Source organism: Prunus dulcis, chromosome 3, assembly GCF_902201215.1.
Source record: "Prunus dulcis chromosome 3, ALMONDv2, whole genome shotgun sequence".
NCBI classification, from domain to species: domain Eukaryota; kingdom Viridiplantae; phylum Streptophyta; class Magnoliopsida; order Rosales; family Rosaceae; genus Prunus; species Prunus dulcis.
The window spans coordinates 6,131,599-6,147,356 of NC_047652.1; the positions used below are offsets into that span (position 1 = coordinate 6,131,599).

Consider the following 15,758-nt stretch of genomic DNA (forward strand, 5'->3'; position numbering starts at 1 on the left):
CTCCGATAATTGAAACTAGCCCCTTGGTTAACAAACTCACGAGTTTGTCAATTGATTTTTTTTTTCTTTTTAGAATTAAAAAAAGATATTTGATAGTTGTGTTCTATAAAAATAGAATTATTATTTTATTTTATTTTTAATATAAAAAATATGAATTTATAGTATTATTCTAATTTAATTAATAATTTAAATTCTTAATATTTGCATTAACCTGTGGTATTTTCTTATATTTTGAATGTTTCATCATCTTTTAACGTTTGCTTTATATATATATATATAGATCATAAACAAATCGAAAATGTGACAAAAAATAAAATAAATGGGTGAATAGTTGAGGACCGTTAGATAAAAACATGGGGATTCTACTCTCATCTCCCAATTTGTTGGGTTTTATTTTATTTTATTAATATTATATAATTTTAACAAAAATAATATTTAAATGTGCTAAATTTTGTCTGGTTTGAGTAAAGGGAAACTTCTGGAAGCAAAGACGTGGGTGGGTCGGACGGTTTAAAAAACATTATCCGTGAGCGCTCACGTGTCACTATTATCCCAAGAAAAAAGAGATTAAACAATGATTACAACGCAAAATAAGCTTTTAATTGAGTGATTAGACAGGCATTAATAAAAAAAGCACGCCTACTTGTCTGGGCGTGGAGCTAATTCGTGACTGTTTTTTTGATAAATTTTGGGACGGTTTTATTTAACAGTGAAAATATTTATTAAAAAAAAGAAAGAAAAAAGCTCCCAACGGTTTCGTAGAGCTTCTTAGCACTTCTTTAGTCCACGCACACGCGCACAAACAGCACAAGCGCGAGCCTTTCAGAGAGAGACAGAAAGTGTGTTTTAGAGAGAGAGAGAGAGAGAGAGAGATAGAGAGAGAGCTTGGGGTTGGGGTGTTTTGGTTCTGTGTGTGTGAATTCTCTACGGGTTGCAGTTGCAGACATGGATAGCAAAGTGGATGAGGTTTCTGTAGAGCTCTCAGCTCCTCCTGCTTGGAAGAAGAAGGTCTCTTCTTTCTAACGTTCTTTTTGGTTACTCAACCAAATTTTATTTGTTTATTTTTGGGTACCAACCAGTCCTATTTGCATGCTATGAACTGTTCTTGTAGCTTTATGTTTGCTTCTAATTCATTGGTATTTTGTTTCTTTTTGGTTTTTGGGTGCTGGGGTTGGTATGATTTAGCTCTGTTTTTTCTTAATCTGCTTCAATTTTTTGCTGTTTGTTAGTGCTATGTGGTAGAACTTTGTCTGAAATTGCTTGCTTTCAAGGGTTGGGCTTTTTATGCTTTTGTTTTTGTTTGCAAATTAATTTCTAATTCAATGCAGGCAGTAATTTATGGATGCCGAAATAAGGGCAGTAGCTTTTAAGGGATGGGCTCTTGACTTGGCGTGTGCTGATTATTGTTGTAAATTTTTGGTCTCTTGTTAGTGTAAAGTGTTTACTGAATTTGGTGATTGTCCAAAAAGTGTCGGTGCAAAATATTGGAAAGCTTCTTTAGGTGAAGTATTCTGGAGAAATACTTTACGCGAACACATATATGCCAAGGAATATATATAAATATGTCCAGTATTTTTATTTATTAGTGTTGTTATTATTGTTTCAGCAAAGTTGTATTCCCTGGTAAAAATGCTTAATTTGTGCTCTAAGATATAGGAACTGCTTTATCTGTATGGAACCCTAACTGGATTGTGTTAAAGGTTACATCGTTTAGATCAAGTACTTTTTGTTGGCAGTTTGTGTGAATCTCTGTTAATATGTTGAAAAATTCATCCTCTTAGAAGTAAGTTGGAGCTAGTTCTGTATAAAAGAAATGTAATTCTATAAGTTCAGTAATTGGAAGGTCTTGGGAAATAAATAGTGGCCAAATATTATTTGTTCTAGATAGATGTTGGTGGTTTCCTTCACATTTACAAGTATGGTAGACTTACTAGAGGTGAGCTTGAACTTAGGATCTTTTTATTTTTTTCAGGTAATGAGGGAACCCCCATGAACTATTCCCTTGTCGGGTACAAAGTCTTAGGGCAATCACCCATAAACTGCATATCCATGAACTATAAGTTTTCTTCAGGTTGGCACCCTCGTGATTCCCAAACCCAGATTTTCTTAAAAATTTGCAATCCTGATGATTCCATTTCTATTAATAGGTGCTTGCTCTGAACGTTTCCAAAATAAATTTTTAACCATATCCCGGTTCGACGGGTTTCCTTTTGTTATTTTTTGGGTAGATTTGATTCAACTAGGTTATGACTGATTAGTCAATCTGTTAATTGTCCGCCATTAATGAATATAACTGATATATTAATGAATATAACTGATATGGTAATCGAATCATGTAGTGTCATCTGATATGGAATTTCTTTGTAGCCTCACTTTGTAGAAATCTATGGATTCAAAACCTACAACCCAGTTATGGCTGTTACACTGTCACACAAAAGTTATTAAACAACTTTTAGGCTTAGGGGAATTCCAACTGTTGTATAATTGCTAGCTGCCTAGTCAGATAGAATTATGATGAGAAATCCCATTAAATTAGTGCACTAATTTTGGTTTTTCAACTGTATGCTACACGAACTTCAAAACATGTTGTCTTACCCTGCTTTTGCCAATTAAATCCTAATAAATGGCTGTCCTTGACCTCTGATGGTTGCCCTAGGTAACGACAACCAGCTGAGAGCCCGAGCTAGCAGCTTTAGCTTAATCTAATCTCTGCCTTGGGTTATAATCGCCTCCCTTGAAGTCCTTTGTAGTAGACATTTGTCGGGTACAATCTAAAAGAATTTTGGGTTTGATGCTGGAACAACAACATTATTTGTTTCTTCCGAAGTTTGTGTATCATTTTTCAGTGAAGCACCGATACTTGATGATTTAAGCCCAAAAGGATTTGGTCATGTCCCTTTCCCTTTTATGTGTCTCAGAACTTGATTTAGAATTAGATAGTTGACATAAGTGTGGGAGAATAGCACTATACCTAGTTTATAACAGTCTTTTGCTTACTTGTGTGTGATTTTAATCGATCGTAGATAGATGAGATGATTCACCTTAGTATAACTAAAAATTCTTAAGAAGATAGTCTTTTCTAGTCATTATGTTATTGACGCTATTTCAGAAGTAACCTGAGTTCACCACACGGAGAGGGTATTGCTTAGATGTGAACCTTGCAGACCTCGTTGGTTTCATTCAGTAGGATAGCTGTATTCAACTTTCTGTTGTACCATAAATCTGGATGACAACTCGTTAAGAATAAATAATAAGATTGAATCCAGCAAGGTAAGTCTTTTCCTTCAGCCTTATGTTATCTTGTTTGAAAGTAAAACATGAGGAATTGAAAACTTCATTCCTCAAAATCAATTTATGTTCTACGTGCATGCCTAGTATGCTCTTGTATTTCTCGTATTGATTAGGTTCCATGCCTTATGATGAAAGGGGAGTCAGTGAGCTTGTTGTAGTCGGTCCTAAAAGGAGAACCCTGTTTCTGCATGACAAAATTTCCTCTTGTTAAATAGGGATTAATTTTTTGAAAAAGTATTTAGTGTCATCAAGTAATCAATTTTTACATGTTTAGCAGTTTAGAGTCAAGGTCTGCGAGTTGTGATTTCTAGTGAACTCTTTGTCTCCCTAAGGACAAGAAACTAGGTAAATTGGCATGCTCTTTGCTAACCTGTGAATGAAAATAGGGCCAGAATGTGATCTACATCAGGATAATCTGGTTTTTGATGGTTAACCATAGATTTTCATAAATATTTGAGATCTATAAGAGACGAACCTCTGCTACTTTCTAACCATTGGGCGAAGAGTATTTCTGGTTGAAATATTTTCTTGCCTATATCATATAGTGCTTATACCTAAGATTGACCATTTAAACAGGAACTTGGTTCTCTAACACCTTTTATGTTATTCATAAAATTAGAAAATTGTGTTAAGTTGAATTTGAAATCCTTTATGCTTTGATTTGCTGATATTTCCTATTTTTTCCATTCCTTCATATGTGTATGTGTTTACTTTATACAAAGATGCATGTGTTTGTTAAAATAAGAAGAGGTGAAAATTGATGCATTTTATTTTGCGCTATATAAAGTGTTCAGCTATATAGGAAACCAATGTTTGCACTGACAACATGTGTGTAATTTTGGGGGAAGAAAAAAAGGGTCATTGTCCTAGCAATACAGTTCAGATCATATAATTTAAATTTAAATACTGCACGCTTTATCTTCATTCTTCTAGTTCGTATAATCCCAGAAATCTCCCCTTGGTTATATTCTTGTCTCTCTTGAAAGTATCAAAATAAATTTGCAAACTTATGAAATCAGACCTAAATGGTCTTGAAACATAGAGAAGCAATATCCACAAGGGTCTTGAAACATAGAGAAGCAATATCCACAAGTTCTTCTCCCCTTTTTCTCTCCTCTCTTTCTTGCATGTGCATGCGTTCTGTATATATGCATTTCTATGTTAAAAAAAAAAAAGACAGCCCACTGCATGAGGCTCCTGTAATGTCGGGTTTGACTTTGAGGAGAGCAAGATGTATGCAGCCATACCCCTGTTTTTGTAGTGGCTGTTTCCGGAACTCGAACCCACGACCATCCGGTTTCTTGGGCAAGCCATTCTATTTACTCCAATGTATGTATTGCCTCTAACATTTCTTTCGCTCTATACAGTATAAATCGGTTGTATTGTCCTAATCATGAACAAGATAGTATATACCTTGTGTATATATTGTGTATCTGCAATATAAAATTAGAATTGTCGATTGATGTATGACGGTTATGAAATAAGTTGGATCCTGATAGAGTGAGGATAAGCAAGTGGGATTCTGTGGAAATTTTGGTGAAAAAAATTATACCATGCCAAGAACTCAAAGGTTGTTATATACAACTGGAGAACTTTCATCAGTAAAATAGTGCTGGAGGAGGTTTACGTCTTAGATGGATGCCAACTACTTTAGAAGTAGACTTTCACATGAAAATCTTCATGGAGGACATATTTGTGATAAAACTTCTTGCAATTGAGTTAAAAACCCAAGTGGAAGTTAAGGTTTCATTTGCCATGGTTGTTTGTTCTGGTGGAGAGCCACCTAATGTTGGAGAAGTTTTCTGGTACTTTGGCCATGACAAATTAAATTCTTATCTGACTATTCAAGTACTCAGGCCTGATGTTGCACAAGTTTGAAAGAATTTAATTAAGCTCATCTGACTATTCTGGTATATGAAATCTGAGTGTTCTGGTAAAATATGTGGACAACCTACTCAAAACAGCTTGTGAAAAGTGAATGATATTCTGGTGACATTGTGAATCTGCTTTTTATTTGGTCCTTGTAATTAGATCACAGTCACTTTTAATACATGCTGCAGAACTCTTTGCCTACCTTTCTAAATGTTTCAAAACAAGGGCATATGCTTTTCTGAATCCTTTAGTATTTGGCTGTACCATGCTAGCATTGTTGGAATTACTAAGGATGGTTGATCGAGTTAAGTCAATGTGGTTGTTGTACATAATCCTTGGATATGGTTTTTTACATTTTCTTTCTCTTTGTTCTGCAGTTTTTCCCCAAGAAGGGAGGTACACCAAGGAAAAATGAGATCGTATTCATTTCTCCAACAGGGGAGGAGATTAATAATAGAAAACAATTGGAGCAGTACTTAAAATCACACCCTGGTAACCCTGCAATATCAGAGTTTGATTGGAGCACTGGTGAAACCCCTAGGAGATCAGCAAGGATCAGTGAAAAGGTCAAGGTGGCTCCAGCACCAGAGAGTGAGCCTCCCAAAAAAAGAGGCCGAAAATCATCAGGTTCAAAGGACAACAAAATGGAAGCTGCTGGTGGAGAAGTTGATGGTACGAATGAAATTCAAATGAAAGATGCAGAGGTAGCTGAGAAGAGAGATGCAGAAGCTGAGAAAGAGAAAGATGCGGAAGCAGAGAAAGAAAAAGATGCAGACGTTGAGAATGATGATAAGAAAACTCAAGGCGAGGAGAAAAATGAAGAGAAAAATGTTGTAACAGAGGATAAAGCTGCTACTGAGATAACTGAAAACAACAAAGAAGAGGTGCCACAAGCAGGGGAAGAACAAGCGAATGGAACTTGCGGCAAAAAACAGGATGAAACAGCTGCTGTGACTGTGGAAGAAAATGGGGCTGCGGAGAAAGAGAATGTGGATGCAGCAGCACCTGATACGGAGGGAGAGATCAAAGGGAATAATGATGCAGCAGAGAACGGTGGAAAATGCAATGCTGAAGCTGACGAGAAAATCAAGACCAAGGATGGGGAGGTTGTTGAAAATGGCAAGGCTGAGCAAGTGGTGCAAGCTGATGCCCCACAAAATCTACAGACCCCTCCATTGAGCAGCTGAACGTATCTACCACCTTTCTAGTGAGCTGTTGAATGTGCTGTACTACCATTTATCACACTTAGGATTCTGTGACATCCATTTAACCCTTTATTTTGCGCCTTCCCTTGTTACAGTAACTCTGGGAGTTGTGGATGATATAATGTTGTCAATGTTAGAATGTAATTGTATGTAGGGAACAGACCGGTCTGGTAGAAGATTAGGTCTTGTAGTTTCTGCAGCAATAGTTATGCAGTAGCTTAGATTGTAGAATGTAAGAGATCCTTACTGGGCCGGCTGCTTTTTATTTGTTGTAGATGGTCATCAAGTGCACTTCGTTTGTTACCTTGTTACTTTGTTAATGTGGCTAAAGTTTTAAATGTCCTGGGCGGCTTGTGTTTCTCAAAATTGAGTGCTATTTTGAGCTCTCTGGTTTTGGACGAATATGTTTCTTTGCAGTCCGATCAATAAGAGAGACGATGATGAGTAGGTATAAGATTATTCTGCAGTTTCATTATGTTATGCAGTCTGGGAAAGATCCGAGAGCATGGTGGAAAACAGAGAACTTTTAATTAGCTCCAGCTTATTAAAAGTTCTAATATATAATTTTTTATTATAATTTGTGTAACAGAAATATCAAGTAGCTATGAACAATATACCAAACAATAGCTGTGAATTACATGATTCTTAGCCTTTAATTTATTACTATCATGATTATTAGTTGTTGCTGATGTCCTGAGTAGTAATGAACAATATGCCAACGGAATCTAATTCAGTGAAAAATGACCTTGAGTTACCGGTGGTTTTAGGTTCGAACTCATTTGGCATTTGGTAGTGTGTGTGTGTGTGAAAAACCCTCCGTATCCTTATAGTTTAGACTATTGTTTGTATTAAATAATAAGACATTATGAATTTCAAATGCCCCCTCTTAATTGAAATAAATCACAAATCTTAGAGTGTTTTGCTCATAATTTAATGACCTATTTTTCTCTGAAATTTTTTATTTTTATTTTTTAAAGGGAAGCCTTGGAATTTGGTTTGTAAGGACCTTTGCTATGTAATTTTATTTTGCAAGCATCAATACTTTTTCTTAATCATACTTATGGTTTTTTTTTCCTTTTTTTTTTTTTTCTGCCCACAGTGAATCTTGAAGCATGGACGTCCAAAAGGCTTATAATTGTGGCCACTAACATATTATGTTCAAACCTTTTGCATACATCGGTACTTTTTCTCCTTTCTCACGAAAGGTATATTGAACCATCGATCCTAAAGCCTATGACAAAGAGAAAGAGCCTTTTCAAGAAACAGAGAAAATACCCAGATGGAAACAAAACAAAACCAGAAAGTGGAAAAGGTATACTTTGAGTTTGAAAAAGACAGTTAAAAGTGAGAGTAAAGTAAGAATCTATTCTATGCTCCTCCACCAAAAAACATTTTGCCACCTTTGCATTAAGGTTAAGAATCTTGCATTCTTTGTTCACAGAATCACATCCTTCGGACATCATCTCTGGACTTAAGGAAGGCTAAGAATCTTGGATCTACGGCCTGCCTGAAGCAAAAGTATTGCCTCATCCCAAGGATTGCTTACGCCAGTATCTCGGTTGAGGTTGCCGTTGTTGGTGGGTTACATAACATTATTATTAGGTCATCTCCACTTCCTCTCTACAAATTGAATGCTCCTTCATTGTTAGTAGAACCAGAAAACAAATGGAGCTCTCTTATCTCTGCTTCCTTCTTGTCTTCTCCACCACTACATTTCTCAATGGTAACTACTTCTTCCACTATTTGCTTGAACTTTTAATGTCAAGTAGGCTTTTCGATGAATTGTATAGTCACTTATATTGACTTAACATTTGCTTTCTTCTTATTTTCTCTTCTAATTTGCTTAGTATTTTTAAATTTTAAATTATGTGTTCAAGTGTCTCATGTGTATTGAAGTATTTGGATAACAGTCTTTGTCTGATGAACGTTTGTATCTTTCTGTTCAGTGGATGCATCTTTTACAGGAACATATGGAGTAAACTATGGCCGGATCGCTGACAATATACCTTCACCTCACAGTGTGGTAACACTTCTCAAAGCAGCAAAGATCAAGAACATCAGGATATACGACGCTGATCACGAAGTCCTCACCGCTTTCAAGGGATCGGGGATTCAAATAATTGTGGGACTTGGAAATGATCTCCTGAAAGACATCAGTGTAGCCGAGGATCGTGCCATGGATTGGATAAATGAAAATGTGCAGCCATACATTCCTGGAACTCACATTTCCGGAATAGCAGTGGGGAATGAGATCTTGGGGGGCACTGATGTGGAACTCTGGGAGGCCTTGTTGCCTGCTGCCAAGAATGTTTACAGCGCGCTTCAAAGGCTTGGTTTGGCAAAATCCATTGAGGTCTCAAGTCCACATTCAGAGGCTGTGTTTGCCAATTCTTACCCACCATCTGCCTGCATTTTCAGGGAAGATGTTGCTCAATACATAAAGCCGCTTTTGGAGTTCTTCTCACAGATCAATTCCCCTTTCTATATAAATGCATATCCATTTCTGGCCTACAAGAGTGATCCTGAGCACATTGACCTCAACTATGCTCTCTTTAAAAAAAATGCTGGGATTCAGGACACAAAGACTAACCTGCACTACGACAACATGTTCGACGCCATGGTTGATGCAGCTTATTTTGCTCTGGAGAAGGCTGGATTTGAGAAGACAGAGGTTATTGTTTCTGAAACTGGTTGGGCATCTAAAGGGGACGAAAATGAAGCAGGAGCAGATCCCAAAAGTGCCAGGACTTACAACTACAACTTACGCAAACGGCTAATGAAGAAGAAGGGGACGCCTCATAGGCCAAAGATGGTAGTGAAAGCTTACATCTTTGCTTTGTTCAATGAGAATTTGAAGCCGGGGCCAACGTCTGAGAGGAACTTCGGATTGTTCAAAGCTGATGGGAGCATTTCTTATGACATTGGGTTCACTGGACTTGTAGGTCCTTCTGCAGCATCCTCATCTCTCCTTAATTACAAGGTATGAGTTTCATATAATTGTCAAACAGTTCTCTGATTTTCCAGTGTGTGTTTGTTCTAATTATTTATCTAAAATGTTGGGTTTCAGGGTCTTGGACTTCGAGGCTGGTTTCAATCTTCACATACGTGGGTTTTCACAAGTTGTGCTGCTGTTCTGTTTTTAATGTTAACATGATAGTTAGGCTTATGATCAACAGCTGAAGGAAGTGTTTCAGGTTCCTAATGTTGTAAAATCTCTCCATGTATAGCCAATTCATTTTCTTTTCTTACATTATGATTCATTGTAATTCATTAACAGTACAATTCCTGACGGCCTTTTTTAACAAATAATATTCCAGCAGTTTGCAATACTCTGTCTTTCTGTTTTTTCTTTGTTACCCTATTTTTGGCTACCCCATAACCTATCCTTAATTTTAAATAATCTTATTATCGGAATCTAAAAACTAATGAGGTTCGCATATTTTATGATTTCTTATGTGTTAGTAAACGTAGAGAATTCATGAATTGAAACAAATCAAACGAACTAGATTTGGCCTTTCGATTGGTTACTAATAAATTGTAGGCTCCATTTGAATGGAAGGATTCCAAATATATTGATCAAGATGACATTACAAGGTAAACTTGTTTGTTTGGACTAGTACAATTCATGTATGTGTATTCAATTGAGATTTTAACATATTGTAATTACATAATTTTAATGTAATGGATTTCAACCGAATTTGTAATTATATGATTTTACTTATGATTTTAATAGATTGCAATTACATGATTTTACTTATGATTTTATTAACTTAGGATTTTACTTATGATTTTAATAGATTACAATTACAGGATTTTACTTTATATTTCTATAGGAGCATTTTTGCTCACCGCATTAACCAAAGGTGTATGCTCACCACCACCCTTAAAAGGTGCCTGCCTCATCCTTCTCAGAATATCTTCTTTTGCAGCGCACTAGTACTAGTAACCAACCAGCCACACCAATCAAAAATCAAAGAGGGAAGCTTTAAGCTTTGAAATTGGGAGTAGGACTAAGAGCAAGAAATTTTGTATTTTCTTTTGTTAGATTTTGATTGATTCATAATTTGGTGGTTTATTGGATTTGGAAGATTTTAGTTTTGAGTTTAGGGGTAGCCAAATCATATGGAGGAAGATGAGATGGATTCGTTGTTTGAAGGGATGATGTTGTTTACCCCTAACAATACAATAATAATCACTCTGTTGTCTTAAGAAAAGTGGTGGTTGTTTTTCTGGGGGAAAAAAATGGTGGCTTACTGTACACTAAGGAAGAGAGGAGAGTTCGGGAAAGAGGAGAAAGAGGGTTCAGGTGAGGGAGGAGGAAAGAAAGAAAAATAATAATAAAGGAAGAGGGAAAGGAGGAAAGGGGGAGTGTGCTGTGATGTGGGCCCTTTATTGTCTCTCTTATGATTTTTTTTTTTTAAAATACTAAAAGGCATGAAAAAATAGTGGCGTAAAAGTATGAGGGCATATATGAGAATCATGCATATGAGTGTGATTTGTTATGTGATTTGGTATGTATATCACACGCTCAAAAGTCTCACACAATACACTATTTAATGAAATACATTAAAATCAGTAAGTTTTTGAATACTAGAGTACTTTTTATTATCTTTTAAAAGTCCTAATTGAATATCACCGGACTTGTACTGATTATTTAAAAATCTTAATTGAATACCACCAGACTTTTATTGATTACTTAAAAATCCTAATTGAATACCACTGTACTTTTAAGCTTCAAAATAATCCATTAAAATCATAATTGAATACACCCTCATTTACCAAGGTTTGGTGTTCCACTTTACCCCTTACCTTTCCATCCAAAAAATTGTTAAAATTGATGACATGATTGGATATTATAGTACTTTCGTACATATGGGTTATTTCACACCAATCTGGGTGATGTGGCCAAGTGGGCCCCATCTCCAACATGTACAAACAAATAATAAAATTGATTTACCTTTAAATAATTTAACAAATTATAAATTCAATTACTTCTCTCCTCCCTTCCTGACTCACCCCACTATTCTCTATAGCCACCCTCTCAAAGACCCTAACCACCATACCCTCCCCCTCGTTCACCTACACCTCGCCCCCCACCACAAGCACCACTAAAACCAAAAAGTGTCACTTGCGATGACGCCTTTAACAGCGAAGTTGGGTGAAACATAAAAAATAAAAGAAATTAGAAATAAAACCAACATCTCTTACCACCCCCAACTGAACCTTGCCGCCACCTACAACCAACATCTCTAACCACCCAGATCTTAAACATCTCCGAGCCGTGCATGAGGGTGCTGATGTCATCAACTTTAGAGCTCGCTTTGGAGATTACGACGAAGGAATTTGTTTTCCTGCGAGCCTTGAGTGAAGCTGAGGCCGTGAGAAGAACTCCGATGAACGGAGCCTACTTGGGAAATTCTTGTGTCTGTGTTTACTTATCGGTTTGTGTGTGTGCTTTATCTTTGTGTGGCTTGTGTGTGGTAGTTGCGTAGTCCATCAACGACAAGGCCTTGGAGTATTTTCGCACAACAATCGTAGTTTTTAGTTTTAATTTTTTATGCTAGAGTATAAAGGAAAAAAAAGGGATAATGGAAGTAAGAATGAGAGTGGAGATGAGATTGTGAGGGAATATGAGAGTGAAGGATGGGAGGGAGGAGTAACAAAAGTGAAGACAAAAATTAAAAACTGAAATCTATTTTAAATTGTTTTCACTTTCAAGTTTTTGTTTTTACTTTTGTTACTCCTCCCTCCCATCCTCTCCTCTCTCATCCCCTCTCTCTATCTCATCCTCACTACCATTATCATTCTTATTTTACTCTATACTCTAGCCCAAAAAAAAAAACTAAAAAATTAAAAACTAAAATTAAAATGGTTATCAAACCAACTAATTATATTAATTCACTATGATAGTATAGCCTTAAAGAATTGTATTTAATGAATTAAAACATCAAGGCACGTAAGTTTCCATAGAGGACCGTGTCTCCATTGACATTGGACTCTTGTAAATATGCCAAAAGACTACAACTCTTCAAACCATTAATTTCTCGAATGAAATAAATAATTCTGATATATTCACATCCGAAATTCAAATAGTTGTTTTGCAAATCCAGTTATCACATACTACTAAAAAAAGAGTGTAAGTGGATAAAATTGGAGTGAGGAAATCATTACCCTATTAGAAAGTTAAGCATGACGGAGAAGTCTTTTCCACATGGAACTTAGAAAAATAGGTGGCTGGATGGAACTTTCCATGCATATTGCAATTGCTATATGTTCCTCGTCAAGGCTGCCGCGTCCAAGACTCCAACCAATTAACAAGTCTTTCTTCATCTTTCTTACCTCTTCTGTAAGTTAAGTTGTCGCTCTTCTGTATTTATAGGCACCAATATTTCTTGCATCCTTGCAATTCTTCTCAGTGATCACCCACATACAGCACGGTTTTGTACGGGGAGAGAGATAGAGAGAGAGAGAGATGGAGAGGAAGATGGTGATTGTTTTTGGTTTAGTTGTATCAATGTTCTTGCAAAGTGTGGCAGCACAGAAAGTTCCCGTGACCTCACCACCTTCTGTGCCTACTACACCTTCTCTGGAATCAAACAACTCTAATCCAGAACCAGCACCACCACCTTCCTCCACTCAGCCCACTGGGAAGACCACTCCCCCCACTCCCCCTACTCCCCTCACTGGGAAGACCGCTCCACGGCCTGCACCGGCTTCTTCATCCGGGGCTGTTTTCGCTAGTTTCTTTTTCTCGTCCTTGGCTCTTGTCATGGGTTTGTTCTTTTGAAGACCTCAAGAGATGGACCAATTTTTATTATTATCTTGGGGATCCATTAATTTTGATGTTTAGTATAATTTTTGATAGGAGATATAAGGGAACTATTATCCCTGATTTCTTCATATAATCAAATCGTGATGTTTCTTTGACTGCATTATCAATAAAGGAACTCCCTCTGTTGAAAATTCGATCTCTGCCATATTCAAGTATAATATAATTGCCTACTCAAATTAGCGTGATGAATTAATGTGTTGAGACCTGAATGATAATCCAATAGCAATCTAACCACATACATGTCAATAATGGATTTTGCATTCATTTGAAACAGGCTAATACAAATACCAATCAAATGAAACATTCATAAGAATAGATTGGTTTTGCACATTCCGTAACAATTTGTCATACAAAGAGCTAGCATAATTCGTTCTTCAGTTTTCATTCGCTAACCTGTGGTACCTAAAATAACTTTTAATTTGCACATTGAATGCAATCCACATATGGTTTTGTCTAGCTTGATATAAAGGGGTACAACTCGAATCTTACATAACAACTCTCACAAATAGCACGCCCACCTTGTGTTCATAGCTCGCATATAACAGAGCTCGTGTGAAAGAGAGAGAAATGGAGAGCAAAATGGTGGTTGTTTTTGGTGTCTTTGTGGCCGTGTTTGTGCAATGTGTAGCAGCACAGACAGTGCATGTGGTGGGAGATAGCTTAGGTTGGACCATTCCACAATCTGGGCAACAATATGTCACTTGGGCATCTGCTAACAAGTTCGCTGTTGGTGATTTTCTCAGTAAGATTTCTCAAGTCTTCTAATTTACACCTACTGTCTTTGCCAGTAAATTGTTGAACTTGCAAAATATAGGTACATTAATAGGTATATTGTAAAAAACATTTACCTTATTGTAAATAATTTACCTTCTGCGTAGTATTTCACTAATCCGAACCATCTATTCATTCAAAGATCATGTTTATAAAAAAATAAAAAAAACTAATTGAATCCGATATCATTTGACCATTCAATTTAATTTTTGAAATTTTAGTACTTTCTTGAAGCACCGTGTTTATTAATTTTGTAGGACACAATTAGATGTCTAAACAGTTTCCACTTTGTCTAATTTTTTTTGTAAGGATGATCTGTGAATGAAGACCTAAAAAATAGATGCTTTGGATAGTTGAAAAAACAATCGTAGGGTACCCTAAAGGGTGTACCTTATTTGAGCGACACCCTTGTGGGGCCCACTCCACATTGTATTTCACTAATCCAAACCGTCTATTTTTTAGATAATTATTCAAAGATCATCTCTACAAAAAAATCACTCGAATCCGATATCATTTGACCACTCAATTGAGTTATTGAAAATTTAGTACTTTCTTGAAGCACCGTGTTCATTGATTTTGTAGGATACAATTGGATGTCGAAACGGTTTTCGATTTGTCCACTTTTTTGTAAGGATGATCTATGAATATAGACTTAAAAAATAGATGGTTTAGATTGTTGAAAAACAATTCGTAGGAGACCTCAAAGGGTGTCCCTCAATAGAAGGGGATATATATATATACTTATATTATTTTTATAGGTACATTATTTATTGGATATATAATTTAGGGATTTTTTTTGGGTTCAAAATATTTTATAAATTGCCGATGGGTTAGAGGGAGTGCCAACCAAAAGAGATGAGGTGTTTGATATGCTATTACTAGGAAGAATAAATTGTGAATAAGATAGTTAATGACATATTTGAAAATAAATATGAAGGTAAATGGCATGTATTGTAATTTAGTTAATATTACTATGACAAATCTATCTTACATTGCAACTTATTTTAAATTTGGGTTTTAAGTAAAGCTTTGAAAGTAGGTAGGTATATGTCTAAGATATAGTAGTTGTAAGGGCCTATATTGGAACAACCCTTTTTCTCACACTAGACGTTCCTTAATAGTTCTTCAGTTTTCAACTTCGCCACCAACGCACACGATGTACAACAAGTACCCAACAAGTTCTTCAGTTTTCAACAGAAGCTGGCCATCACCGTCTCAGCCGCCGCCCCTGGAGCCTCGCCCTCTGGACCAACTTCTGCACCACCACCACCACCACCGCCTACTACCCCTCCTACCACATCCATCACCGTCATCGAACGACCCTGTTGCTTGTGCTCCAGTCCCGCCATCGTCACCATCACCGTCCAAGGCTGGGGGGGGCCACCCGGGTCTTGCCCGCCCCCTGATAATTCTTCTTCACTAGCTGTTGTGGTGGGTTTCTCTTTGTCCTTCTTGTCCCTTGTCATCTTGGGTTTGTCCTTCTTGCCCAACACTGTAAGCTTCTACTGAAGCTTACACATTAACGAACACAACACTGTGAGCTTCTTTGTCGTTCTAGCCAAGAGGTGCCCAACCTTCATGAATTGGTGCTCATCATCGTGAATCCAGCGAAAGCGAGCTTGGAGATATGTTCATAGCTCGCGCATAACAGAGCTTGTGTAAAAGAGAGCACTGAGCTCAAAACAGAGGAAAAACAATTAAAAGGGCATAAATTTAATTTCGGCAACACACTAAACCTGATATAAGGGTTTGAAAATCGTGGAATTTTCAGGTTTTTTTTTTTAGGA

General features: G+C 36.7%; 1 protein-coding gene and 2 pseudogenes across 2 annotated transcripts; all 3 read left to right on the forward strand.

Annotated features, from left to right (window-relative positions):
• The first annotated feature begins 792 nt into the window (after positions 1-792).
• On the forward strand, positions 793-6,734 carry LOC117621166 (methyl-CpG-binding domain-containing protein 11). The gene is made up of 2 exons (XM_034351494.1): positions 793-1,008; positions 5,541-6,734. The coding sequence occupies exons 1-2, from the start codon at positions 946-948 to the stop codon at positions 6,348-6,350; spliced, it is 873 nt and encodes a 290-aa protein (XP_034207385.1). The 5' UTR covers positions 793-945; the 3' UTR covers positions 6,351-6,734.
• Positions 6,735-7,527: 793 nt separating this feature from the next.
• LOC117622447 lies at positions 7,528-9,679 on the forward strand (annotated as a pseudogene). Its single transcript, XR_004584991.1, has 4 exons — positions 7,528-7,680; positions 7,810-8,091; positions 8,315-9,348; positions 9,436-9,679. The product of XR_004584991.1 is annotated as a glucan endo-1,3-beta-glucosidase 14-like (transcript).
• A 4,088-nt stretch (positions 9,680-13,767) lies between these two features.
• Positions 13,768-15,394, forward strand: LOC117621623 (annotated as a pseudogene).
• The last annotated feature ends 364 nt before the right edge of the window (positions 15,395-15,758 follow it).